This window comes from Leptodactylus fuscus, chromosome 7 (assembly GCF_031893055.1).
Source record: "Leptodactylus fuscus isolate aLepFus1 chromosome 7, aLepFus1.hap2, whole genome shotgun sequence".
Taxonomy (NCBI): domain Eukaryota; kingdom Metazoa; phylum Chordata; class Amphibia; order Anura; family Leptodactylidae; genus Leptodactylus; species Leptodactylus fuscus.
Genome location: NC_134271.1, coordinates 136,675,129 through 136,702,782, shown reverse-complemented (window position 1 = coordinate 136,702,782; position 27,654 = coordinate 136,675,129). Strand labels below are relative to the sequence as shown.

At 45.7% G+C, this 27,654-nt stretch overlaps 1 protein-coding gene across 1 annotated transcript; it reads right to left on the bottom strand.

The window, feature by feature from the left end:
• MAX (MYC associated factor X) lies at positions 1-27,654 on the bottom strand. The gene is made up of 4 exons (XM_075283108.1): positions 27,370-27,654; positions 4,704-4,811; positions 2,338-2,461; positions 1-1,175 (listed from the first exon to the last, which is right to left on the bottom strand). Exons 1-4 carry the CDS (start codon positions 27,403-27,405, stop codon positions 988-990), a joined length of 456 nt encoding a protein of 151 aa, XP_075139209.1. The 5' UTR covers positions 27,406-27,654; the 3' UTR covers positions 1-987.

Sequence of the window (27,654 nt, the reverse complement as noted above, 5' to 3'; positions counted from 1 at the left end):
TACCTGTCACACAGAACAAATTTAATTTGGCAAATACATACAGAAACACAGTCTCAGTCTAAAAGTTGGTCAAATCACAGGTTTCTTGATACAAGTAGTAGTATATAACATCTGAAGGGAAAGGACGATCTTGGAGAACGCAGCCATGAGAATGGCTTCCTGAGCATCGCAACGGATGGCGCTCAGCAATGGAAAGTGCACCTATCTCTGGATGTAGTGTCGGTCTTCTTGGCGGAAGAGGATTGAGGTTACAGATCAGAATTGAGGGGGGGAAGGGGGTAATTATCGGAAGTAAGAATCCCAACCCTGTCTCCAGACTACGAGCGGTCACCACAAATATGTTCTCCGTAGGTGTAGACGTGTGACATACTGTACATGAAAATAATAGCCAAAAAAAAAAAGTTGACATTAACAACAACAAAAATAAAATTCTAAGCATTTTAAAAATTTTGGAGAGTTTCACCCGGGAGGTCGACTGCAGCACCAAGTACTTTGGTTACGTGGCACGGTAACTCCTCCTCTGCCAATACGAAGCCAATGGAAGCGTAAAATTAATTACCACAAAATTAAAAAAAAATAAAATAAATCTATGTCGTTGGGTTTTTTCAGGTTTCCCTAACCTGTCTTGTTCACCTTATGATACTTTGTCGTACAAATATCAAACTGCAGACAAGTATTATGGGGGAATGGCGGGTCAACGAAAACGCGCCGAGTGCAGATTTGTATCATGGTAGGCATGGACGTGTCGATGAGGTTTAAATAACATATAAGGGGAGGGGAGATAGACGGGTGGAAAGAATAGAAATGCAGTCCGTAGCTCAAGGGGTAATGGGGGGAAAGCAAAAACGGAAGGGGGAGGGGGGGGGGACAAACAAAAAGATTAGGCAAAAGTCCGTAAATGAGCTGAACAGGGCCTATTTCTGGGCTATGGAGGGTCTGACGTTGAGAAGCTTGGTACAGGCTGCTGGTTTTATTGCTTGTGTTTGCTTAACTCGCTTCCATCCGTATCTTCTTTCTGCTTTGGGGTTCCTCGGGTTCGGACTCGGAGCTTGAGTCGGATCCTCCATCGAAGGCGGAGATGGTGCTGCCGTTGGGATTGGTGTAAAGGCTGCTATCGGATGACGAGTAGTTCGATTGAAGACGAGTGTTAGATTTCGCCTTCTCCAGCGCACGGACTGTGAATACAGAAAGAATAAGATGTTCAGGATATAACTTTTCATGGAGTGATGTCCTAGTCCACCAGTTATATTAATACCATTAAAACTGATCGAAGGGGAGAAGTTAGCTACCGTATATACTCGAGTATAAGCCGACTTTTTCAGCACATTTTTCATGCGGCTTATACACGAGTCAGGGTCCACGGAGAACAGAAAACTGTAAGGACCAGGAAGGGGAAGGTCCTTTAGTGCTACTGCTCTGTGATTGGCTTGTCACGAAGTCACGTGACTGAGATGTCATCAAAGGTCCTGTAGCCACTGGTATGTAACATCTGCAGATAAGGTTGAGTCTAAATCCTAGTAGCTCCGCCCACACCAGAGTCCGATCACATGGTCATGATGCCATCAGAGGTCACTAGGATTTAGCATCTACCCTGCAGATGAGTGGCCAGGACTCATTGTGTCTTATGGAAGATGTCTGTTGTATGGAGGAGAGGAAGCTCCAGTAACATGACACACACAGGGACCTTCCTTTAGTTACTCTGCCTATTAATATCAGGCATTTGGGGTTATTAATTTAGTATCACATTAATAACAGTTAACCCCATCATGTCCCTCCTATTAACCCCTGTGTGCCCCATATAAGGGTTACTAATATGTGAGACACATGACGGTACTAATGAAGGACCTTAATTATGAAGATACCTAATTATTACCCACATATCAGTAAATCTTATGTGAGGCACACAGGGGGTTAATGTGAGGGACATGATGGGGTTAACTGCTATTAATATGATCCCCATGGAGTTACTAAGCTGTAATGCACATGATCAGACTTTTTATCTGCAATTGTGGATTCCCCCCCCCCCCCGGCTTATACTCGAGTCAATAAATTTTCCCAGTTTTTTGTGCTAAAATTAGGGGTCTCGGCTTATATTCAGGTCGGCTTATACTCGAGTATATACGGAATACATCCTCTTGTATGTATTCGAGTTGTATGGGTGCAGATAAGAAAAAATGTAATCACTAACGAGCGAGAAGGATGAGACTGACAGGACGAGCAAGTGGAGGGGCTCTCTATGACAAGTGACGGACAAAAGGAACTCCATTAGATTTAATATGGCCAATGATGGTAAATGTGACCAGCGTTATAAAGCTGCATACGTATACACGTCCATACCTTGTTGTTCTAATAGAGCGTTTTGTCTCTTTAGGTCGTCGATGTCTTGCTGGTGTGTGTGATTTTTCCTCCTCATATACTGTATATATTCTGTTGCTTTATCCAGTATTTGAGCCCGTGAAGCCTTAAAAAAAGGAGAAAATAAAAGGGTTAACAGCCTGATGATAAACGTTACCAATAGTCTTTATCAAACCTTTTAGGGATTGGTTCAGGACCAAACGCGTTTTCAGAGTTTTTATTTCGCGGGTTCGAGGGCTATAACATTTAGATAATCTGGAGGACCTAGGAGCCCCAAGCGGATCACATGATCACGGGGCTTGGAAATGGAGAAACATCATGGCGGCTCTGACACAGCAGGAAGGGTAATAAACCTTCCCTATAGTAGGGAAGCTGCATAATACTGCAGGATTAAAAGGGGATAGCTCAGATGTCTAACAAAGTGGCCTGGAAGTGGTTAAAAGGGGTACACAAAGTCAGTCAAATTTAGAGGATTTGCATATTTTTCCCATAATTCCCCCAGTGGAGCAAAAAAGGCTTTTGTAAGTCTCCATACGCCTGTGAAGGTGATCTCTGCTTAAGCAGGGGGAATATCTCCAGAACCTGATCTAGAAGTCTCTCATCTCTGCCAAATCAGTTTTCCCTACGCTGTGCTGAGGAGATTCGACCAGGTTGAAACAGCGCTGGGATATTGATTTGGCTAAATCTCGCATAATAGCAGTAAAGGCTTGTTGAAAAAGTTGGGAGCTACCCCTAGAGGGCAGCAAGTAGAGGCACTGCTTTCCTATTCACATCTTGGGAAACAGATTTGCATATTTTTCCCATAATTCCCCCAGTGGAGTGAAATAGGCTTTTGTAAGTCTCCATATCACTGTGAAGGTGATTCTCTCCTTAAAGAGGATCCATCAGCAAAATTATGCTAATAGAGCCCCACATATGCATGAATAGCCTTTAAAAACGCTATTCAGGCACCGTAAATGTTACATTTACTTAATGGCAGTTCGTGAGTGAGTCTGCGCAGTAGCGCTTCGAAGGGATGCGCTACTACGCAGGCGCGGGATTTAAAGAGAAGAAGCCAAAAGACACGGAACCAGAGGCCGTCGCTCCAAGAAGACAGAAGAGGCAGGCGTGTCCGAAGCGGACGTCGCATCCTTTATCCCCGCCCATGGTGCACGTTCAGGTAAGTTTTGTATATATGTTTTAATACTTTTATTTAAAAACGGGACCGGGATTAAATGTAACATTTACGGTGCCTGAATAGCGTTTTTAAAGGCTATTCACGCATATGTGGGGCTCTATTAGCATAATTTTGCTGTTAGAGCCCCTTTAAGGAGTGATAATATCCCCAGAACCTAAAATTAGATATGCCTTATAACTCCTACTAGCAGTACCCGCGACTTCGTCTGCGGCAGTGTTCCCGTGTTGCGCACCCGACCTTCAGCGCGGGTCTGGGCCCCTCTCTCATTGCCCGGCGTCCCCTGCCACCACCTGGCCCTCTCCCCCACGACCTCGGCCCCCTTTCTAGCACCTCCCCTTACTCCTAACCCCGGCTCCCTTTCCAGCACTCTGCGACCCCAGCCCCCTTCCACCAGTGTGCGACCCCGACTCCCTTTCCATAACTCCCCGCACTCCGCGACCCTGGGCCTCTTCCACCACCTGTGACCACATCCTCTCACTCCGCGACACTGGGCCTCTTCCACCACCTGTGACCACATCCCCCCCCCCCCCCCCCTGCGACCCCGGCCCCCCTTTCGCGACCGCCTGGCCCTCTTCCCCGCGACCTTGGCCCCCTTTCCACCACCTCCCCTTACCCCCGGCCCCCTGTCCACCCCCGCGTTCCATAGAAATACCGATTTTTACCGGTATGTAAATTAGTTCTCTGGCAGTGATGGGGGCGGGTCCCAGCGCTGAAAATGCAATGGGGGCGTCCTCACTGCAGCTCGAGAACACGAGCTTCCCAAAAATGGTGTCTCACTGGCAGAGCCAATTGCACAGGCGTCGGAGGTGACGCAGGAGGAAGACGACAGAGAAGGGGAGGATCCAGCCGAAGATAGAGGCGTCGCAGGATCGTGTTCTCGAGCTGCAGTGGGGACGCCCCCATCGCATTTTCAGCACTGGGGCCCGTCCCCATCGCTGTGACAGAACTAATTTGCATACCGGTAAAAAACGGTATTTCTAAGGAACGGCGCGGCGGAGATCACATCTAAAGGTAAAAGATGAATAGCCTTTCTAAAGGCTATTCCAACGTCTTATCCACAAAAAAAGATGTTTTAATGGTAGAATCCCTTTAATTTTTACAGTCTAACTGCGGCATCTCACCCCCTCCTCCTCGGCAGTGACAGAGTGCCAATATATAAAGTTCAGCTCACCTTTTCGCCCTGGAGTGAAGGTACGGAGTCTCTTAAGCTGTGAAAGCTGTCCTTGATATGGTCCCTGCGCTTACGCTCCAGTGCATTGTGGTGTGCTCTTTTGTCTGCCTGTAAATGAAAGAAAACATAGGGCGTCATTCAGACATCAAGTGGTCACCTATGGGTAGAAATTAGGGTTGAGCCGATCTTGACTTTTCAAGATCGATTTTAAAATCCGATTTCTGATCATTTTTCATTCGAACCCGATCTTGATCCCAATTCCGATCCCAATGCAAGTCAATGGGATTTTTTTTATTAATCGGAGATCGGATTTTAAAAACAATCCTATTCACTATACAGCGTGGAATCTAACAAGTGAACGCTTTAATTGTTAGAATCCACGCTGTGTAGTGATTTTTTTTTAATTAGTAGCCAGAGGATTTTTTTTAAAATCCTCTGGCTACTTAGTCCCCCCTGGTGTCCACTTACCTGCAGAGATGGCTGGTCCGGTGCCCGGTGTTATCGTTCTTCTTCACCTCACTGCCCCTGCCTCCCAGGTTAGGAGAGTGTGGGCGGGTACTGGGAGGGAAAACGTCACGTCTCCCCACCCTGTACCCACCCACACTCTCCAAGCCACAAGCCCCGCCTTCTTCCTAGCTCTTTAACACTAACCTGGGAGGCGGGGGCAGCGAGGCGAAGAACAACGAGAACACCGGGCACCGGACCAGCCATCTCTGCAGGTAAGTAGCTACTAGAAATGTTAGCTAGTCTCCCTTTAGAATGAATGGACACAGCCGGCGCGCAGGGGTTAAGGCTGTGTGCCGGCTGCTTCCATTCATTCCTATGGAACCACAGCGGAGCCTTCACACTGAGTATACACTCCGCTCTGAATGAACGGAGTGTATACTCAGTGTGAAGGCTAACATTGTTAGCTTTTCCCACAATGCTTGGCCAGTAGCAAAGCATTGTGGGAAATAATCACCAATCTCGATCGCATCTAAAAAGAGCGTGTTCGGAATTCCGATGGCGATCGTGAAAGTTTCTCGATCGCCGATCGGAGTCCGATCTTTTCCGAACACGATCGCTCAACCCTAGTAGAAATCATTCCGGAAGAGTCTGCTGGGCATTCAATACTAGAGGAGTAGACAAAGGAAACCTATACATAAACATACAAAAAGGGAAAATATGACAGATCCATTATGGAGACCCAACAATTGTATACAGGTGCGGATATACAGAGTTATTTCATCTCCCAGAAACGGAGGGGGGCGGTTATATGTACGACGACGCACTGCAGAACAAGCTATATGCATATGACCTGTGAATGGCATAGTGTCCCATATAGTACAGGTTAGGGGGCTTCCCACAATGGATATTACCACCTATATACAGGAGAGGTGCCAAGTGTGTTATTATAGGGGGCACCACCACTAACTCCAACCGATCACAAGCTTCCGGGTCACCCCCCTGGCCCCTCTCATGACACGACCACAGTAACTTTGCACGGAGCATGCTCGACCACCGCTACTCCGGACCAGCCCTCAAAGTGAACAAAAAGGGAAGGTGCAGAGCAAGTGTGTAAAAACCGAATATTAACCTATTATTAGCCTCTCCGTGGGTCCACCGAACCATCGTGCTTCATCCCAGTTTGGCCTCGAAGATGGCGTCACCAGTGCTGAAGCCTAGGACTAGGCCTCACCAGTCACATGTGAACATGAGACTAGACGTCGGGGCACCACATGCGACCACCGAGGCCCAATCGCAGGCTTTAGTAGTGACACCACCTGGGAGGCCACAAGAGGACTAGACATCACGGTGGAGGTGAGGAAAGGGGACTTTAATTTTTATTTTTTTTACCTGCACCCTTCCCTCTTATCTGCGATTGGATTGGATGAATTGAACATTTTTTTGGGAAAATTGACAACGAACCCGGCCTGTTACCAACCATTTGAACCTTAGTGAATCCCATTTGGGGACCCTTTACTGTAGCCCCCGCCTACATTACTTCATCAGTCCTCCTGAGGTAAAACCCACCAGACTTGTGCCCTAGTTTCGATGCCTTTTCAGCAATTCTAGGAAGAGCAGACGGTCAGAGAAACACATGGAGATAGTCAGCTATGCATAACAAATCTAGCCGCGCCTGCGCCCCCCGCGCTTCATTATTGTACCGTGTAACTCCACCGGCTTTATGAATAAATTACATTTCTCCAAATTAACTCTATAGGGGTCTCGGCTCTCACCGGCTCTAGGAAGACGCTACTTGCACCTCTTCTGCCCGCACGGGGTTAATAATTAAGGATCTTTCATGTGGTAACGGCACTAAAGCCCTGCAACAGATGTTGATGCAGAAAATGCCTGAGGCGGAGGACAGGCGGGAACTGAAATATAGGACGGAGATAAAGAAGGCTCTAGTAGAAGGCACATAAGATGGTATGGCGGCCGTATAGGACCATAGCAAGTAATGGGGTGCAAGACCGGGATAAGGAGGAAGACATGATGCCCCCCGTAGTACCCACTAGAAGTAACAGGGCTGACTGGCAGGCGCTTCCTCCAAGGCTCAAAATATTGATCACCTAGCCTAAGGATCTGATCAGTGACAGTCCAACACCGGTCTCAGCAGCTGATCCAGAGAGAAGGAGCAAGTTTTCAATTATAGTCAAGTTTTCAATGAATTAAATGAGTTTGTAAGGAAAGGAGATGATTGCAGGTTTTCATGACTAGACCCTATAATGTGCCCGCCGCCATCGGGGAGTGACTCAGGGCGCCCACGACTAACCGACAGATCAGGAAGAGTCATTGAGGTGCCCTGTCATCTCTAGTGATTCATCTATCCAGATGACAGTCTATGGCATGTGTGTATTGTATCCGAATGTGACCCTGTAGGGAGGGAGCGGCAGCAATAACAACTGGAGACGTCATCACTACACACTGCCGGCTCCTGAAGTGAACCTGTGTGTCAGCAGGATATGAAAGAGCGCTCAGCTTCTCTCCTCTATCATATACACATACATATCACAGAGCTCAGCTTCTCTCCTCTATCATATATCTATATATCACAGAGCTCAGCTTCTCTCCTCTATCATATACACATACATATTACACAGCTCAGCTTCTCTCCTCTGTCATATAACCCTATATATCACAGAGCTCAGCTTCTCTCCTCTATCATATACACATACATATCACAGAGCTCAGCTTCTCTCCTCTATCATATATCTATATATCACAGAGCTCAGCTTCTCTCCTCTATCATATACACATACATATTACAGAGCTCAGCTTCTCTCCTCTATCCTATAACCCTATATATCACAGAGCTCAGCTTCTCTCCTCTATCCTATAACCCTATATATCACAGAGCTCAGCTTCTCTCCTCTATCATATAACCCTATATATCACAGAGCTCAGCTTCTCTCCTCTATCCTATAACCCTATATATCACAGAGCTCAGCTTCTCTCCTCTATCATATAACCCTATATATCACAGAGCTCAGCTTCTCTCCTCCATCCTATAACCCTATATATCACAGAGCTCAGCTTCTCTCCTCTATCCTATAACCCTATATATCACAGACTTGGCTTCTCTCCCTCTATTATATCCTGCTCTCAGAGCTGAAAGAAAATCACTGTGCAGATTCATTATACACCCATTTACTGCTGTACTTTTGAGGCCAATAAAGAATTTCCCATAGATCTCACGTCAACATCAGCTTTGAGAAATTATACAGAGCCAGGACAACACCAGTCTTCCCATAGCGTGTGCTGGCAGCGGCCTCATTTATGAGGAGGTACATGCCTCTCTATAAGCCAGGTGGCTCCTCCATTGGGCTGAAATCTCGCTGGCTACAGAAATATAGTTCAATGATCACTTACACTAGGAAATGATATTACATATAGTGAATTTACAAATAGTGAAACCAGAAAAGCCCAAAACAACAAAAATCCAATGCAAAATGACACAAAGGAGGATTTGGGGTGACCAAGTTGGACAAGACATTGCCTCGAGAGAAGATTTCTGAGATAGGCTAGGCCTACATTCACACAACCATGAAGGGATCTGAGAAAATGGGCAAAAATAGAGCAATGACCTATAGCTTGATGGTCCATGACAACAAACCATCCAAATTTTGGTCATGTGACTAGCCCCCATAAAAAAAATAAAATAAAAATACAATTCACTGTGTAAACGTAGGCTTAGTCTGAAGGCCCCAGCTGACATTGTAGAAACATCTCGACCTCGGGGCTACAACGTGCGATCCTTAGAACAACCTTTCATCTTTCTTTTCTATTAACTATTCGCATAGCTCAAGGCTCTAGATTTCACGCTTCTTAATTCAGGTCGTGCTTCAAAGTGCGCTGACCTTGAAGAGAAGTAGTTTCAGACTTTGGAGTAAATCTTAATTCATTGACTTTAAGTCATTTTGTAGCAGGGCCATAGATCCCACCAGATTTAGGAGAATTTATGCAAACTTATTGTCTTAAACGATGTCCGAAATCTGTGGCGACATCACATACTGCCAACCAGATGCGCCGAAGACAACAGGGAGTCGCACCGGAGAGGTGAGTAACATTGTTTTTTAAGTGTACTCCTCTCCCTTGGCCCTTCGCTTATGATACTCAGGGGTCGCTTCTGACCCCACCGTATAAATATAGCAGTTTAAGTTCGGCCGAGTTCAGTTTCAGGGGCGAACCTTGCGACACGAATCTCGCAGGTTTCATCGACCACTTCAACATGCTGTACCAATGCTCCACCCACAAGGAGGCCTTACGGTAAGGCGGAGGTCGCCTTAGGTTTCGGACCAAAAAAATGGGCATCCGCGACTGAATGCTGATGCACTGCACCGGCATCCAGCCGCGCACTCCACCGGCATCCAGCCGCGCAGATCCATCATTTTCAATGTTTCGGCCAACTCCTTGACCTTCATCAGCAAGGATCGGAGTCAATGAGTTGGGCACCGCTGATGCAAGATACCATGGACTCTGATCCTCGTTGATGAAGGTCAAGGAATTGACTGAAATATTGAATATGATGTATCTGTCACTGTTAATGTGTAATGGTGCCTAATTATCATGAAGTCATGTATCCTCACCACTACTAAATACCAACAGCATTGCTCATTGCGGTGAGTGCAGAAGGTGTGTGATTTATGAGGAGACGTGTGCCTCCTCGTAAATGAGGTCAACTCCTCGATGTTGCAGGCAAGATCTGTCAATGGAACGGATTTATTACGAGGGGATTTATTGGGTATTAAAAATTGATGACTCAATTTGGGCCCAAAACAGTCTAACGTGCGGTGTGCCACACTCGGGTGTTTTAGACACTTTTACAATTTGTTCGAAAGGGGTGTGGTATATTGGGAAAGGGGGTGTGGTATATTTGGAAAGGGGGTGTGGTATATTGGGACAGGGGCGTGACCTATCATTCACAATAACAAAACCCTAACCTAAGTGGTGTAATGATAGAACAGATAGTCTTAGAATACACCAGATTTATCAAACAGCCTCAGACACTGTGATAAATCTGGTGCGGTTAAGACTGTCTAAAACTTAAGACATTCTTAGTAAATCTTCCCTAATGCCCTTTAAAAACTGTTATGATATGTGATGGCAGGAACATAAAAAAAGGTAGCCCCGCGGTCATTTTTCTATGGCCTACGCCTTATTTTCAGTTACTTCAGAGATAAAATGGAAGTCATTAAAAGGTCTCGCTCTCTCCATTCCGCTTTATGATTTTTTTTTCAGCCAGGGTTTACCATAGCCCAGTAACCTGTATACCTAAATCTGCTGCGGGGTACCTAAGGGCTAGATCACACGGGAAATCCTCGTGTCATATTCAGATGCCGGTGCAGTGCACAGTATCCCGTTGCGGCTTTCCGCTCCGGATTAGCTCATTTCATCGAGCATGTGATTCTGGACCACCTTGTAATATACTTTAATTAAAAATGTGGCTACTTTTTGCCTGAAACCCCCCCTTAAGAGTAAGGGCCCCTCTTTGCGGAATGCAGCTAAAAAACACCGTTTAGCTAGCCTCCTGGCTAGTTTGCAGTACACTACTTAGTTACCCGGGAAATCCATCGATACATTAGATAAGCAAGACGTCTTGTGGGGAGAGGGAAGTTCTATAGAAGGAGAGGGGAGAGGTTGATTCTCCTCACAACCTCCACACATAGCTGCAAAAAAAACAACTTGCTTGCTCTGTGCAAAGGACTGAATATTCTCCCAGGTTACAATGTAAGTAAAGTCTTTTGTGTACTTGTATCTACTTTTGGCTGCTTGTGTGGTTACAGATGGGATATTATTCACAGACAGCAAGGAGCTTTACTGACTGTGCTCATAGATTACAATTTTCCTGTGTACATGTTCTTACAGTCCAGTGTACCTGGATCTCCTATATTAAAGGGATTCTACCATTAAAACATTTTTTTGTGTGGATAAGACGTTGGAATAGCCTTTAGGAAGGCTATTCGTCTCTTACCTTTAGACATGGTCTCCGCCGTGCCGTTCCTTAGAAATACCGGTTTTTACCAGTATGCAAATGAGTTCTCCCACAGCGATGGGGGCGGGCCCCAGCGTTCAAACAGTGATGAGGGCGTCCCCACCGCTGCCAGAGAAGTGTCTCCAAGTGCCGCCTCCTTCTTTGTCCGCCGCGTCATTTTCAATGTCTTCCGGCGCAGGCTCGTAACTTCTAGCAGAGCAGACTGTGCAGGCGCACAGGTCACAGGAAAATGGCTGCTTGCACAGTATTGTTAGCGGCCATTTTCCCATGGCCTGTGCAGTCTGCTCTGCTAGGTTACGAGCCTGCAGCGGAAGAAGACATTGAACATGACGCGGCGGACAAAGAAGGACCTGGCGCTTGGAGACACTTTTCTGGCAGCGGTGGGGATGCCCTCATCGCAGTTTGAGCGCTGTGGCCCGCCCCCATCGCTGCGAGAGAACTCATTTGCATACCGGTAAAAAACAGTATTTCTGTGGAACTGCGCGGCGATGGTAAAGGTAAAGAGACGAATAGCCTTTCTAAAGGCTATTCCGACGTCTTATCCACAAAAAAAATAAGTTTTAATGGTAGAATCCCTTTAAGATCACTTGAGTTTTACTCATTTGTTTGCCATTGTACAGTTACTGAAGGCAGAATGGAAGAACAGTATCAGTAATGGATAGGCGGCAGGAGAGGGGATGCTGCTCCTTACTATTCATGTCTACCGCCTGGCAAACAAGTGCAAAGTGTGCTGCAGCCATAATGTGATTATTAGCAGCGGAAAAACTGATAGGACACCATGTACGAAGACTTATACAGTCATAGAGCAGACTGCCCAGCAAGACCCTATATACATTTGAATTTTTCATGAAAACTCAGGTACCCTTTAAGAGGTTTCATATATTTTACCTCCTGCTGCAGCAATGTAGGAGCGCATGACATGACATCATCACATGACCTCTACCTTCATGTATACTTTTCACTGTGTGAAGGTCAAACAGTAAGGTTTGTCTGGTTGATATTACTGTGGCAACACCACAGCAAGCAAAACATTCAGGAGGAAACGAAACAAAACAAGGTGCCCGCTAGGAATTTTTAGGATTATATATATATATATATATATATATATATAAAAATCTATGGCTCTACATTTTTTTTGGCTGCATGTTTAGTTACAGAATAATGTTAACACCTAAAGAACTAGGATAAAATGGGCTTATTTAGGACCTTAAAGGGGTTTTCCCTTAATAAATATTGACTACCTATCTTTAGGATAAATCATTGATATAAGACAAGGGGGGATAAGGGGGTCCGACACCTGACAACCCCTCAGGAACTGCCGGATCTAATACAGAACCAGGCCCCATTCTGTGTGCAGTGGTCGGACCAAGGCTTCTGTATCCATTCTCTAGGTATGTTCAGAATCCTTGTATATTGTGTAACCTATGACGTCACTCTACTGCCAAGGATTTTATGTGATGTCATCAGTGACCTCATAGGGTTTCCTTGAAATTGCAAAACCAGCACCTCTGAATTTCAGCACTCGAAGCTCAATAGGATCAAGTTATACTCGGTTTTTTAATGACAGGGAACCGAAATGTATAGGACTGTTGCAACGATCCTGATGATGTCACTACATGCGGGAATACGCAAAGCCATCAAGGACAGCGCGGAACGCCATGCCTTTAGCTAATTTTATGTGGAGCATGCTGGAAGGGGTTAAATAGTTAGGGCACAATATAATAGGACATTATATTCGCCCCAATATATTATAATTATATTATCTCTCTATATTATAAAAATGAATTCTTGTCCGTCCGTCTGTCCGTCTGTTCTCTAATGCGAACCAAACGACTGGACCAATCTTCACCAAATTTGGTACAGAGATACTTCAGATATCCGGGAAGGTTTAAGACGAGACTCCAACTCGCTCGGACGTACCGTTGCTGAGATACAGCATTTCAAACACAATGCCCCCCCTTAGCCAATACAAACCTGCAAGACTTTCACTCATATTCCAACTGCAATACACACGGTCACTCCACATGCACAACCCAACACTGATATCCAAACTGAGATACACGCATCAGAGGATTAGATACACAGATCAGCACACAGTATCACACGCCAGAGGATTAGATACACGCGTCTACACACAGTCCCACACTCCAGAGGATTAGATACGCGCGTCTGCACACAGTTGTACACGCCATAGGATTAGATACACGCGTCTGCACACAGTACCACATGCATTAGGATTAGATACGCGCGTCTACACATAGTTCCACACGCCGAAGGATTAGATACGCACCTCGTCACACAATACCACACAGGGGAGGATTAGATACGTGTGTGTGCACACAGTATCACACTTTGGAGGATTAGATACATGCCTCTGCACACAGTACCACAAGCCAGAGAATTAGATACGCGTCTCAGCACACAGTACCACATGGGGGAGGATTAGATACGCGCGTCTACACACAGTACCACATGCCATAGGATTATATACGCGCGTCTGCACACAGTACCACATGCTGGGGGATTGGATACATGCGTCTACACACAGTTCCACACACTGTAGGATTAGATACGCACCTCTTCACATAATACCACACAGGGGAGGATTAGATACACGTGTCTTCACACAGTTGTACACGCCATAGGATTAGATACACGCGTCTGCACACAGTACCACATGCCGTAGGATTAGATACGCGCGTCTACACACAGTACCACATGGGGAGGATTAGATACGCGCGTCTGCACACAGTACCACATGCCGTAGAATTAGATACACGCGTCTACACACAATTCCACACTCCAGAGGATTAGATATGCGCGTCTGCACACAGTTGTACACGCCATAGGATTAGATACACACGTCTGCACAGAGTACCACATGCCGTAGGATTAGATACACACGTCTACACACAGTTCCACACTCCAGAGGATTAGATACGCGCATCTGCACACAGTTGTACACGCCATAGAATTAGATACACGCGTCTGCACACAGTACCACATGCAGTAGGATTAGATACGCACCTCTTCACACAATACCACACAGGGGAGGATTAGATACACGTGTCTTCACACAGTTGTACACGCCATAGGATTAGATACACGCGTCTTCACACAGTACCACATGCAGTAGGATTAGATACGCGCGTCTACACACAGTTCCACACGCCAAAGGATTAGATACGCGCCTCTTCACACAATACCACACAGGGGAGGATTAGATATGTGTGTGCACACAGTACCACACTTTGCAGGATTAGATACATGCCTCTGCACACAGTACCACAAGCCAGAGAATTAGATACGCGTCTCAGCACACAGTAACACACGGGGGAGGATTACATACGCTCATCTACACACAGTACCACATGCCATAGGATTATATACGCACGTCTGTACACAGTACCACATGCCGGGGGATTGGATACATGCTTCTACACACAGTTCCACACACTGTAGGATTAGATACGCACCTCTTCACATAATACCACACAGGGGAGGATTAGATACACGTGTCTTCACACAGTTGTACACGCCATAGGATTAGATACACGCGTCTGCACACAGTACCACATGCCGTAGGATTAGATACGCGCGTCTACACACAGTACCACACAGGAGAGGCTTAGATACGTGTGTGCACACAGTATCACACTTTGGAGGATTAGATACATGTCTCTGCACACAGTACCACAAGCCAGAGAATTAGATACGCGCCTCAGCACACAGTATCACACGGGGGAGGATTAGATACGCGCCTCTTCACACAATACCACACAGGGGAGGATTAGATACAGGCCTCTGCATACAGTACCACATGCCAGAGAATTAGATACGCGTCTCAGCACACAGTTCCACATGGGGGAGGATTAGATACGCGCATCTGCACACAGTACCACACGCCAGAGTCATTAGATACGCGCGTCTGCACAGTTTCACTTACTGAAGGATTAGATACGCGCCTCTTCACACAATATCACATGGGGAGGATTAGATATGTGCATCTGCACAAAGTACCACACCAACAAGAATTAGACACTTGCATCTAAACACAGTACTACACGGGGAAGGATTATATACAGCTTTACTCCAGGTGTCCATAACAACTGATCACAGGTTTTTCACTGACATCCAAAATGAGATACACATAATCACATGACGCTTATGGACATACACACAAACAACATACAAAATACACCAGTGCAAAATTGGACAATTCTTATGGGGCCAGTACACAAACATAAAATGTAATATACCCGTGCGAAGCCGGGTCCTCCCTCTAGTATATATATATATATATCTCCCTATATTATAAAAATGAATTTCTGTCTGTCTGTCTGTGCTCTAATGCGAACCAAACGGCTGGACCGATCTTCACCAAATTTGGTACAGAGATACTTCAGGTATCCGGGAAGGTTTAAGACGAGACTCCAACTCACTCGGACGTACCGTTGCTGAGATACAGCATTCCAAACACAGTGCCCCCCCCCCTTAGTCAATACAAACCTGCAAGTCTTTCACTCATATTCCAACTGCAATACACACGGTCACTCCACATGCACAATACAACACTGATATCCAAACTGAGATACACGCATCAGAGGATTAGATACACAGATCAGCACACAGTGTCACACTCCAGAAGATTAGATACACGGGTCTGCACACAGTCCCACAAACCAGAGGATTAAATACGCACTTCTGCACACAGTTCCACACTCCAGAGGATTGGATACACGCATCTGCACACAGTTCCACACACCAGAGCATAAGATATGCACGTCTGCACACAGTACCATATGTCGTCGGATTAGATACGCGCGTCTACACACAGTTCCACACTCCAGAGGATTAGATACGCGCGTCTGCAGACAGTTGTACACGCCATAGGATTAGATACACGTGTCTACACACAGTTCCACACACCAGAGCTTAAGATATGCACATCTGCACACAGTACCACATGCCGCAGGATTAGATATGTGTGTCTACACACAGTTCCCCACGCCGTAGGATTAGATACGCGCCTCTTCACACAATACCACACAGGGGAGGATTAGATACGTGTGTCTGCACACAGTACCACACTTTGGAGGATTAGATACATGCCTCTGCACACAGTACCACAAGTCAGAGAATTTGATGTGCGTCTCAGCACATAGTACCACACGGGGGAGGATTAGATATGTGCATCTGCACACAGTACCACACCAACAAGGATTAGATACTTGAGTCTAAACACAGTACTACACGGGGAAGGATTAGATACAGCTTTACTCCAGGTATCCATAACAACTGATCACAGGTTTTTCACTGACATCCAAAATGAGATACACATAATCACATGACGCTTATGCACATACACACAAACAGCATACAAAATACACCAGTGCAAAATTGGACAATTCTTATGGGGCCACTACACAAACATAAAATGTAATATACCCGTGCGAAGCCGGGTCCTCCCTCTAGTATATTATATAATGTTATAATAATATATATATATTATATTATGTTATATCATCATGTAACCACAACGACCCTGCGCCACCTGCCTTGACCTCTTCCCTGAATACTGTGCAGAACAAACTCTACCTGCCCATACCTTGGCTTATCCACTGACCATACGTTTCAGTGCCGCATATCAGCATCTCTTGACCCATTTGGGTCAGCAACCACTGAACTGAGACTACTCCTAGAGGTAGTGAGCGGATTGGGGGGCGGTAAGAACCAATGGGATCCCTCACCCCCTCAAAAGTAGCCCCAAGTCCAATCAGTTCAATGGCACAATTTGTCCACATCTGCCGTGTTACCACCTTTGTATACTGAGATATCAAATAATTTTATAAGTAGGTAGCAGCCTCGCCAGGTTAAAAATATATAGAATAATTTTTATTCCCGGACTCAAAGCAGCATTTTTTTGTTGCCATGGAAACACGCCTCTAGGTGAGAACGTGTCAGCCGAAAATAACGTTTTTAAATCAAGTTTTATGTTAAACATTTTTAAGATTCTTCTGAATTTTATTTAAAAAAAATAAAATAAAAAATCTTTAAAAATCGGCAATTCTGACTCTGACCAGTAAGCCAAATAATATACTGATATATCCCGTTTCTGTAGGGGATTTCTTTGCAGTAAACATATGTAGATAAGCTTATCTGCTCCCCTCTCTACACAGGTCACAGCTAGATATGAGCGAGTAGTATTCGATCGAATACCTCGCTCCCATAGGAATGCGTGTAAGCGGCCGAACACCAAGGGATTAAGTGCAGTGACTATTTGATGCGCTTAACCCCCTGGTGTCCGGCCGCTTACACGGATTCCTATGGGAGCGAGGTATTCGATCGAATACCACTCGCTCACCTCTAGTCGCAGCCCATGCCTCGAGAACTCTTCCATAGAAGCCAATGTCTACGGCCTATGGCCAGTCAGGGAATGGCAAACCACAGAGTCTTTTAGGCTTAGTGGTAAGAGTGGGAATTGCACGATTTTTAGGTTTTAAACTAGAGGTAATAACATGGAAAATTAAAAACCATCAACAAAAATTCACATACGTGACGCCTAAAGCCAGCTGACGGGAGACAAGACTCAGGCAGCTGGGTTCTAACCGATTCGACGTTGTTTTCCTTGGACATAGGTGGTGCCAGATGTCTCTGGCAGTCCCGTCCATGTCTCTAACACGTTCTGCTGAGGTAGGCGTCAGTGTTTATTGTGGACTTGGACGGATTGTTTGGCCAACAGATATTTGGCCCAGAAAGTCAGCCGCCCTTTTTTCGCTGTATAGTATACAATCCAGAGTGACACAAAAAACAAAAAACTCAAAGTTTCAGCAAAAAAATAAAACAATCTAAAAAGTTAAAGATTTTTTAAAAAAGAATTTTAGCATTGAAAGCGGTTTCTACATATTTATAACCCCCCAGGGTAATGTGTAATAGTAATAAAAGAAAAGTGGTTTTTATACCAATTTTTTTTTCTTTTTAAGAATTTGTGATGATTCTGTTTTGAAATTTTCCACAAAAGAAGACTAAAGTAGAATCAAAAATTTACTTAAGACATTGGGGGAAATTTATCAGGCAAAAAGGAGTCAGAACATCGTACTGATATTATAAATGTGAAAGTTTGTGTGTTTGGATCTTTGTTCCTCAATCGCGCAAAAACGGCTGCACGGATTTGGCCGGGGAGGAGTGAAACGTTCGGTGCATGGAGGCCAATTGAAAGGTGGGGGTGGCAGGGGCCACACAGGATGGGTGAGGTCCAAGGGACGCAGGGGCCACAAGGAGGGGGGAGAAGGTCCAGGGGATGCGGGGGTCGCCGGAGGGCCACACCTAGACGGCAGCATCCTTAACATCATGCATGACTCAGTTAATAAGCCTACTGACATGATGCGGAGTTTATTGCCAAATTAGTATTTCTATTCCAAAAGGAACAGATTCCCAGCTATGGACAGCGCTGTTTCGGTCTTTTGGACCTCCTCAGCATAGCGCAGGGATACTGATTTGGCAGAGTGAGAGACTATAGACCAAGGTCAGGGGATAATCATACACATTAGGGAGAGTGTGTGCCTACATAGCTGTATGGAGACTTAAAAGTCATTCCTGCTCCGCTAGGGATTCTGGGTAAAAAATATGCAAATCTATTCTCCAGGATGTAATTAGGAGAACAGTGCCTCTGTATGCTGCCCTCTAGAGGGCAGCCCCCTTAACATCATGCATGACTCAGTTAATAAGCCTACTATCATGATGCAGAGTTTATTGCCAAATTAGTATTTCTATTCCAAAAGGAACAGATTTACAGAGTGTTTAACAATTTGTATGAGAAGGGGGATAGTCTATCTAGAAAGCGGCCTAAAGGTCTAAGTTGTGATAGCGTGTGCCAAATTTTTTTAGGCCAACTCACAAGCATGTAATTGTTAAACCGGGTTCACACGGGGTTTTTGACATGGAATCCACGTCAGAATCCAGCTCAAACAATCAATCAATGGGAGCCGGTCATTTCCTTTTTCCGCAACCATTTTGGCATGCGCTTTCTTCAAGTGGATTCTGCGGATCATTCAGCCGTGGACGTCCACCTCACGACACTCCTTCCCGACTAGGCCCATTCATTTGGGCCTAATACGGATGCTCCGGCATCCAGTTGCGCCAACCCATTTTTTGGACCGGAATCTGACGCGGCCTCCGCGTCAAATTCCGGTCCCAAAGACCTCGTGTGAACCCGGCCTTAGACCAGACAGTCCAACCAGATTTATGAAACATCAGAAGACACTAAAAAATCTGGTGCAGTCCAGGGTTGTCTAATTTGCCTTTACAAAGAATGTGCTGCCAATTTTTTTTTTTTCATTACATTTATGAAATCCAAATGAAATAATCACTTTTTTCTAATGTGTTTTTATTTTCCAAATATAGATTTCTTTTTTTTATTCCGTTTTCTGTCAATGATTATGGGGGCAACCATCTCTGCTCACAGCATTTAGTGATACGCTTTACTGCAGACCTTTGATACATGTGATCGGTACAAGTGATCACAGGTTCAAGCTCTCTAAGAAGGAGGGGGCGGCGCTTAAAATTAAAAAGGTATAAAATATAGGTTTTTAAGTGTTAATATTTATTCTCTAAACTAGAGGATATATTTCTGATAACGGATACTGAGCTCCCACCGATCCTGGGAACTGAAGCTGTTCTATCCATACTGTCAATGTAACGTTGGTGACCACAGGTGAACTCCTGCTCCGATTCCTTTCAATGGAAGCGCTGGAAATAGCTCAAGTACAGCACTTCGACAACGTTCCCATTAACATGTAGGGTAGCGGAGGGGTGTTGGTGTTCACCGCACCTACACTCACAAGGGATACAACATCCTCTGTTCTAAGGATCGCAATGGTCTCAGTAGTCAGACCCCCAACTAAACATCAGTCCCATTCATTTGGGCCTATTCCGGAGCGGGAAGCCGCGACAGTCGCGGCTAGCGCATTTTGGTCGTGATTCTGACGTGCCTCCTGCGTCAAAATCTGGACCAAAATACGTGGTCGCTAGCCCCATGTGAACTAGCCCAGAATTTGGTGACTAATTTTTTTTTATTTATTTTTTTTTAAGAAATTCAAATCCAAAACCATCCCAAAAATTTAAATTTTTGGCAAAAATCACCCAGCACTAACTAGAGGCAATGTTTCTAAAACAATTCTCCCTTAGACCCGAATCTATGCAGGGAGGGGGGAGTAGATAAGCTACCGTATATACTCGAGTATAAGCCGACCCCCCCCTAATTTTACCACAAAAAAACGGGAAAACTTATTGACTCGAGTATATACGGTATGTCCTCTTTGGTCAGTGGAGGATGTAACAATGGCTCAGTATACAGGTGTTAACATCTATTGTGATACTGAGGAGACTACTGGACAAAAATAAATAAAACACCTACAGAATTGGCAAGTGTCTGTCTACTCTTCGGCTTAAGCATCATGCACACGACCATGTGTAATTTCCGGTCCGCAAAATATGGCTCAATAATATAAATCAGGGGCAGCAAGGTAACTGTTCCTCAAATACGGACATTGGATGACGTCCGTTGTTTTCTGTACCCCATAGGCTTTTATGGGCTAGTCCGTGCCGCCAACACTAAGCGGAATAGGACATGCTCTGAGTTTAGTGGCACGGATTCCTAGCCCGCACCCTAACCTGTGGACCTGTCTGAGACCACGGATTGTAATCTGGGCATTGGAACATAAAGGGCCACCTTGCTCGTTTTACCAGGTCTTTAGATCAATTTAATCTGGCTTTCAATATTACAATGGGCGGGGGTTCCTAGCAGTGTCCATTGTTTACCAATCACAGCGCCTGGTAAGGCAGCTCATTCATCAGAATCATAGATTGTAAGCTCTTGTGATCACTCCTATTGTTTGATATGTTAATTTGTCACATTGTAATGCCTCATATTGTCTGTCCTATTTATCAGAATGAGATCGAGCTGCGAAGATCTGCAATACCATGTACAGCCACTAGAGAATACACGGCGCTGTGCCTTCTAAACTGGAACCCCTTCGATCAGTTGATCGGTAAGGGTGCTGGGATTCTGCACCACACCAATTTAAGGATAGCTGATCAATCCTGGAAAAACTCCTGTAATACCAGGCAAAAATATGATTTATAGGGAGTCTGTCACCAGAACCCGAGCCCTGCTGATAGACAGGTTAGGGGCACAAAAATCAAACAGTGTTCTCCCCTTGACTCTGCTGCCAAGATATCACGTTTTTTTGTTTTTTTTTAGGGGGGGCAATATGCAAATGAGCTCATTGGAGCGATGAAGGTGTTCCCACTTACCTCTTTGGAGCAATGAGAACACCCTTGTTGCTCCAAAGAGCTCATATACATATTGATTAAATCGGCACCATCTTGGCAACCGAGACCCCAACTCACAAGGGACAACCACCATTTGATTCAGGAGACCCAAATCTATCTAATCTATAGGGCTGGGTTGATATGTTGGGTCAGATGACAGACTCCCTATACCAAAAAATTATATTTATTCAATAAAATCCTTCCATCTTACAAAGAAGCAAACAGAAAGCAGATCATGAGAATAATGAAGCCTTTGTGTATAGAGTATAGCGGTCACTTTTGGTTATTACGGTCAGATACGGCCCAGAGCCGCATAGAAGTCACATACCGGATGGGTTCAGACACTAGGGTCGCAGGGTGCTGGAAATCCAATCTAAAAATTTGGGCAAATAGATAAAATGGAGCGACAACGTACCGCCCCACCGCCACGGTGCGAGAGATATAGCGTTACATATGAATAAGAGCTCATTGAGAGACGAAAATATTAAAAAGAAAAAGGATCACCAGGGAAATTCACATACCGAGGAGTAAAATCTCGAAGAGTCTTCCTAAAACGAAAAGGAAAAAATATATAGAGATTTTTTTTTTTTTTACACTATCAACAAATATTAGAAAAAAATAAAATAAAAAAATCAATGAAAGTAATTTATGATTGAGGTGATTATTGTATATAAAAAGCGGGCATGACCAGGCCGGGGCCACATGGGGACAGGCGTTTTTTTTTCCCGCTACAAAAAGCGACATGACCTATCTTCAGGCAGATTCCGCAAAAACCCATTTAAATCCAAGGGGAGTCAGAAAAAAAAAAAAAAAAAGTCGTTTGACAAGGTTTTTTGCAAAAACCTCTACTGTTTAAAGTGACTTTTACAGGTCCTACCACAAAACAGTGCCAAAAAAAAAAGCTTTCTAATTCCTAAAGGAGATTTTAGGGTCTGTTCACATGGAGTATTTTGGCAGCGGATTTGGACACGGAATCCGCTTCAATAGGAGTCGCCCACTTCTAGCGGAAAAAAGAAGCGAGATGACCCTTCTTCCCACGGCTTCCGCGGCTGACTCAGTTGTGGCGTCCGCAGCGCGAGACTCCCTCCTGATTAGGCCCATTCATTTGTGTCTAATCCGGAGCAGAATGCCGCGACGGGATGCCGGTGCACTGCACGGGCATCCCGTCGCGGCTACCCGCGCAGAATGTTCACACGCGGAATGCAAATTCTACCGTGTGAAGATACCCTTATGCAGTGTCTGTGAAAACCGCCTCAAAAACCTCAAGTCTCCCACTTATTTCTATAGACGGAATCTGCCTAAAGTTAAGGCCTAAGGGCCTTTATACCCCAAAATCTACCACTGAGTCCCAAAGAGGATTTTGAGGCAGAATCCACCATAAAAATCTCTGTGTGAACGTACACTGAGATACCACCGTCAACCGTGCAAACTATTCAACACCGCCTGGTTGTATGCGAGTTGTGTGAAGGCATTTACAAGGGTGGCCTCCAATTCTCAACAACGCCCCCTGACCTAGCAGATTTAGGCCAAATTCTATCTGATCCCTTCATTTTGACAGGAACGATAGCAAAGCATGTTATTCTTCCTGTCAAAATGACTGACACCAAAGTGGAATCGGAGCCATTCGAGGTCTGTACACCATAGATGTCCCAATCATACGACATATCCGATTTGTCATCAATAGAGATGAGCGAGTAGTATTCGATTGAATACCTCGGGTCGAAACCACACGGACACCATTACGGTCTATGGGGTCTGCGGATTTCCTTAAGTAACCACTTTTTTATGTGGATAGGTTTCCGTTCGGGGGGACTTCCCAATCGGAAACCCGAATGCAGATGCGAACCGGGCCTAAGGGCAAACATCACATTTATGACGGGTGAGGGTACAAGTGCTTGGACCCCCCACCAATTATAAGGCACAGCATACGATAGAAATACTGGAGAGGTTTGGGAGATTACGACTTCAGGCCTAGAACATCAAAACCGTACTGTTGCCCATAGTACCTAGGGCTGAACAATAAAAAAAACCCCAAACATCAACCCCAATAATCAACGTGGGAAAACCAGACTTGCGTTGTCTATGGCGGGTTCCACAGGCTAAATACCCATCAGTTTTTTCCAATGAGTACGGTATTTTGTCAAGTAGGTCGTGTGAACACAGACATAACGCACTTGGATCCATCTCCTAGGAAGACTACTTTTGATCACATTTCGAGACAGGACTTCCCCTTTAACTAATATATTCATTCAATGATGAAATCCAGGTAGAGTAACATCAGACTGACATAAATGAGTAATCCGACATCGAATCCGGAAACCAATGTACGACCTAATTCACACTGGCACGAAAATGGAGCACGTTGTATTATAGGAATGGAATTCTCTGAGTCATGATATATCTTCCAGGCTCTTGTTATCTCGGGGAACCTGCCCAATTCTGGTTATTCTATGGCATGTGGGAAACTTCGAACAATGGTCTACCACTCATATTGGGATCCACCACTGGATGGACGGTTGAGGTAAACCAACAGGATATGGCCGCCCATACCAGTGACACGGCTAAAGGGGTTGTCCATACATATTCTTCCTCTGGATCAACTAATAGCTGGACAGCGCTGCTGCCTTGCCAACCAATCGACTCCCAGAAAGTATCGGCCTCTGCGGTCACCCGTGCCCCTTAACGTCCGGCCCTTGTTTTCCCTTAGGGCACCGTATACTACTCTATGAGACACTGTTAGAGTGTATTTCCACAGCAACAACCCAAGGGTGACCGGTGCAGATTTGCACAGTCCGTTTTTTCTTCTTCTTCTTGTTTTGGGGGGGTTCTTACGGCCGTTTTGCCCTCGTGAAGCATCAATTTTTTTATTTTTTTTTTACAGAGCCCCGTGTTGTCTGATTGTTATTGACAGTCGTGTGAATAAGGCCTTAAAGGGGTTGTCCAGGAAAAACAGTTTTTTGCTAAGCACACACATTCAGCTCTACTTCATCGGGCTAATAGAATGCATTGGCCAGCGCTGATTGGCCAGAGTACGGAATTCGGCCAATCAGCGCTGGCTCTGCTGGAGGAGGCGGAGTCTAAGATCGCTCCACACCAGTCTCCATTCAGGTCCGACCTTAGACTCCGCCTCCTCCAGCAGAGCCAGCGCTGATTGGCCGAATTCCGTACTCTGGCCAATCAGCACTGGCTAATGCATTGTATTGGCGTGATGAAGCAGTGCTGAATGTGTGTGCTTAGCACACACATTCAGCTCTACTTCATCGGGCTAATAGAATGCATTGGCCAATCAGCGCTGGCCAATGCATTCTATTAGCGTGAACTGAGTTTGCACAGGGGTTCTAGTGCACCCTCGGCTCTGCTACATCAGATTGCTACATCTGATGTAGCAGTGCCGAGTGTGCATCAGATGTGTAGTTGAGCAAAACTGACTCAGCACTGCTAAGTCTCTGCATTCGCATAGGAATGCATTGGCCAGCCTTCGGCCAATCAGCGCTGGCTCTGCCGGAGGAGGCGGAGTCTAAGGTCGGACCTGAATGGAGACTGGTGTGGAGCGATCTTAGACTCCGCCTCCTCCAGCAGAGCCAGCGCTGATTGGTCGAGTTCCGTACTCTGGCCAATCAGCACTGGCCAATGCATTTCTATGGGGAAAAGTTAGCTTGCGAAAATCGCAAACTGACAGGGATTTCCATGAAATAAAGTGACTTTTATGCCCCCAGACATGCTTCCCCTGCTGTCCCAGTGTCATTCCAGGGTGTTGGTATCATTTCCTGGGGTGTCATAGTGGACTTGGTGACCCTCCAGACACGAATTTGGGTTTCCCCCTTAACGAGTTTATGTTCCCCATAGACTATAATGGGGTTCGAAACCCATTCGAACACTCGAACAGTGAGCGGCTGTTCGAATCGAATTTCGAACCTCGAACATTTTAGTGTTCGCTCATCTCTACACGGGACGTATGTGAGTGATGCCCTTTCCTTGGCCTCAGCGTCAGGGACTTTCACTGGACCGCACAGCCGCCTAGGACACAGGGAACAGACGAGTATAGGGTTTATTTTTTTTGTTGTTGTTGTCGATTTTTTTTTTTCACGTTCCCTGGCCTCCAGAGAAATTTTTTTTCATCCTTTAACCCATCACCGTGGGGTTAATCTTTGGCATTTCCGTTCAAAACAAGTAGAAGAAGCTTCATTCATAAACAGTACGTGAGGTGTGAATGAGGCCTAAGGGTAGACTGACATCCGAGCTGGATTTCCGTTTTAAGAACAGAAATTCTGACACTGATGGATAACATTTCCTATAACGGGGTCTGCCGGGTGTCTGCAACGATAGCCCTGTCATTTGTCAAAAAGCAACATTCAAGGCCGCATGGAAGAAAAAACAAAACAAAAACACAACATGCAACCAATCCAGTCTCGTGTTCCTGCAGCCTTGCAGTATTCGGGTACCGTACCGCCATGTCGTGTCACTTTCTGGTTGGCAAGGTGGGGGCCATGTACTAACACAAAACTCGACACACACCAGGATTATCGCACCCTACAAAACGTCACCCAAGGGCCGCTTTCTCACAGAGAGTTCGGGCCGGCAGCGTTGGTCCATGTGGCTCAAACCTGGCACAACTAACCTGCAGGTACATGGACTACTTCCCTTCCTGCGTCCCGCACCGCTTTTTTACTAGAGTGAGTGACGCAACGACCAATTCAGGCTGGGGTAGGGGCGCCCAACAAAAGCTGGTGCGAGTTATACGTGAATTATGCACCATTCTGGCACATGGGTGTGCGCCTGAATTTTTAGGAGGCAGAAGTATCAGTCAGTGACTACAATAAGCCCAGCCTACTAAATAGCCCCAAAATGGCTGATCTCGCCAAACTTTGATATTTCGGGCTGAAAATACGTACAGCCAGTCTTCTTTTGGTGGATCAACAAACATTTTCTCCATTTAAATACCCAATTGTTGCCCAAAATCAGCCCTTTCGGAGGACGTGTAGGTCCAGTAGGAGTATATGTGCTTTGTCATGACAGGTATGGGGTCCTGGATACAAATCCGTCCATGTAGTTCGTATGCTCCTCCCTAGCTGGCATGGCTCGGGGCCCAGCTATAGATATATGGTGGTCCGGCCTACCAACGCCACAGCCCAAAAACAGTCTAATGGGGTCATTTCAGAATTTCGATTGGGAGGACAGGGGTGACAACAACCTATAACAATTGGATACTGAACACGGCCGCCATATAGGCAGACGCCTGACCGCAAGGGGTCACCTTACGCCGACGTATATAGAATAAGCCAAAATATACAAACAATTTCAACATGGACGCCACCTTTAAGAAATCTACGGCATCCACGTTGAAATATTAAGTTCATTTTTGAACGGCGTAAGCCCTGCGGAATATGTTGGCGCCATATAATAGAGTAATACTAAAAAACCGCATTGTTATTCCAACATGGCCACCGCCAGGTACGAGATCCGTGGCGACCTCAGGTCTCGCCCTCTCTTTGCGGCCCTGATATGACCCCAGTAAACATAATAACATAGAAGATCAGGCAGAGCGACGATGGCGGCGGCTCCTGTACACACCAGACCGGTCCGGCAGGATATTTAGAGGAATTTTTCAACAGGTCCCTAATGTTGTCTTATATGACAGCACTTCCTCCATAACAAAGATCCCACTTCCTATTACTCAGCAGATCCCCCAGGGGGCCCCATAATATTAGGGTTTAAAGGGCTCCTTTATACAGCTCAGCCCCCCCACCACCACCACTGCGGGCCACAACCCGACCACGGCCTTAAAGGGAAACACACCCAATAAGCAGAGTCTATGGCAGAGCACGACCCCATCACAGACGGACATCGCATCGTACTTACGTCGCTTTCAACCTCGATGTCATCGTTATCGCTCATGCTTTCATATACCCACAAGGAGGAAGCTGTGACCCGGAGCAGACGGAGATCACACGGGGTGCAAGGGCAGATCCGTAGTGAAAGCAAAGAGGGGGGAAAAAAACTACAATAAAACCCCCCCAAAAAAATAAACCAAAAAAAGGCGCAGGGGGGACAAAACAACCCGAGTGAGGGGAACTGGAGGAAGGGGGAGCCCCTCACTGTGCCCAGGAAAACAGATCAGCGGAAGCCACACGTGACTAGACACTG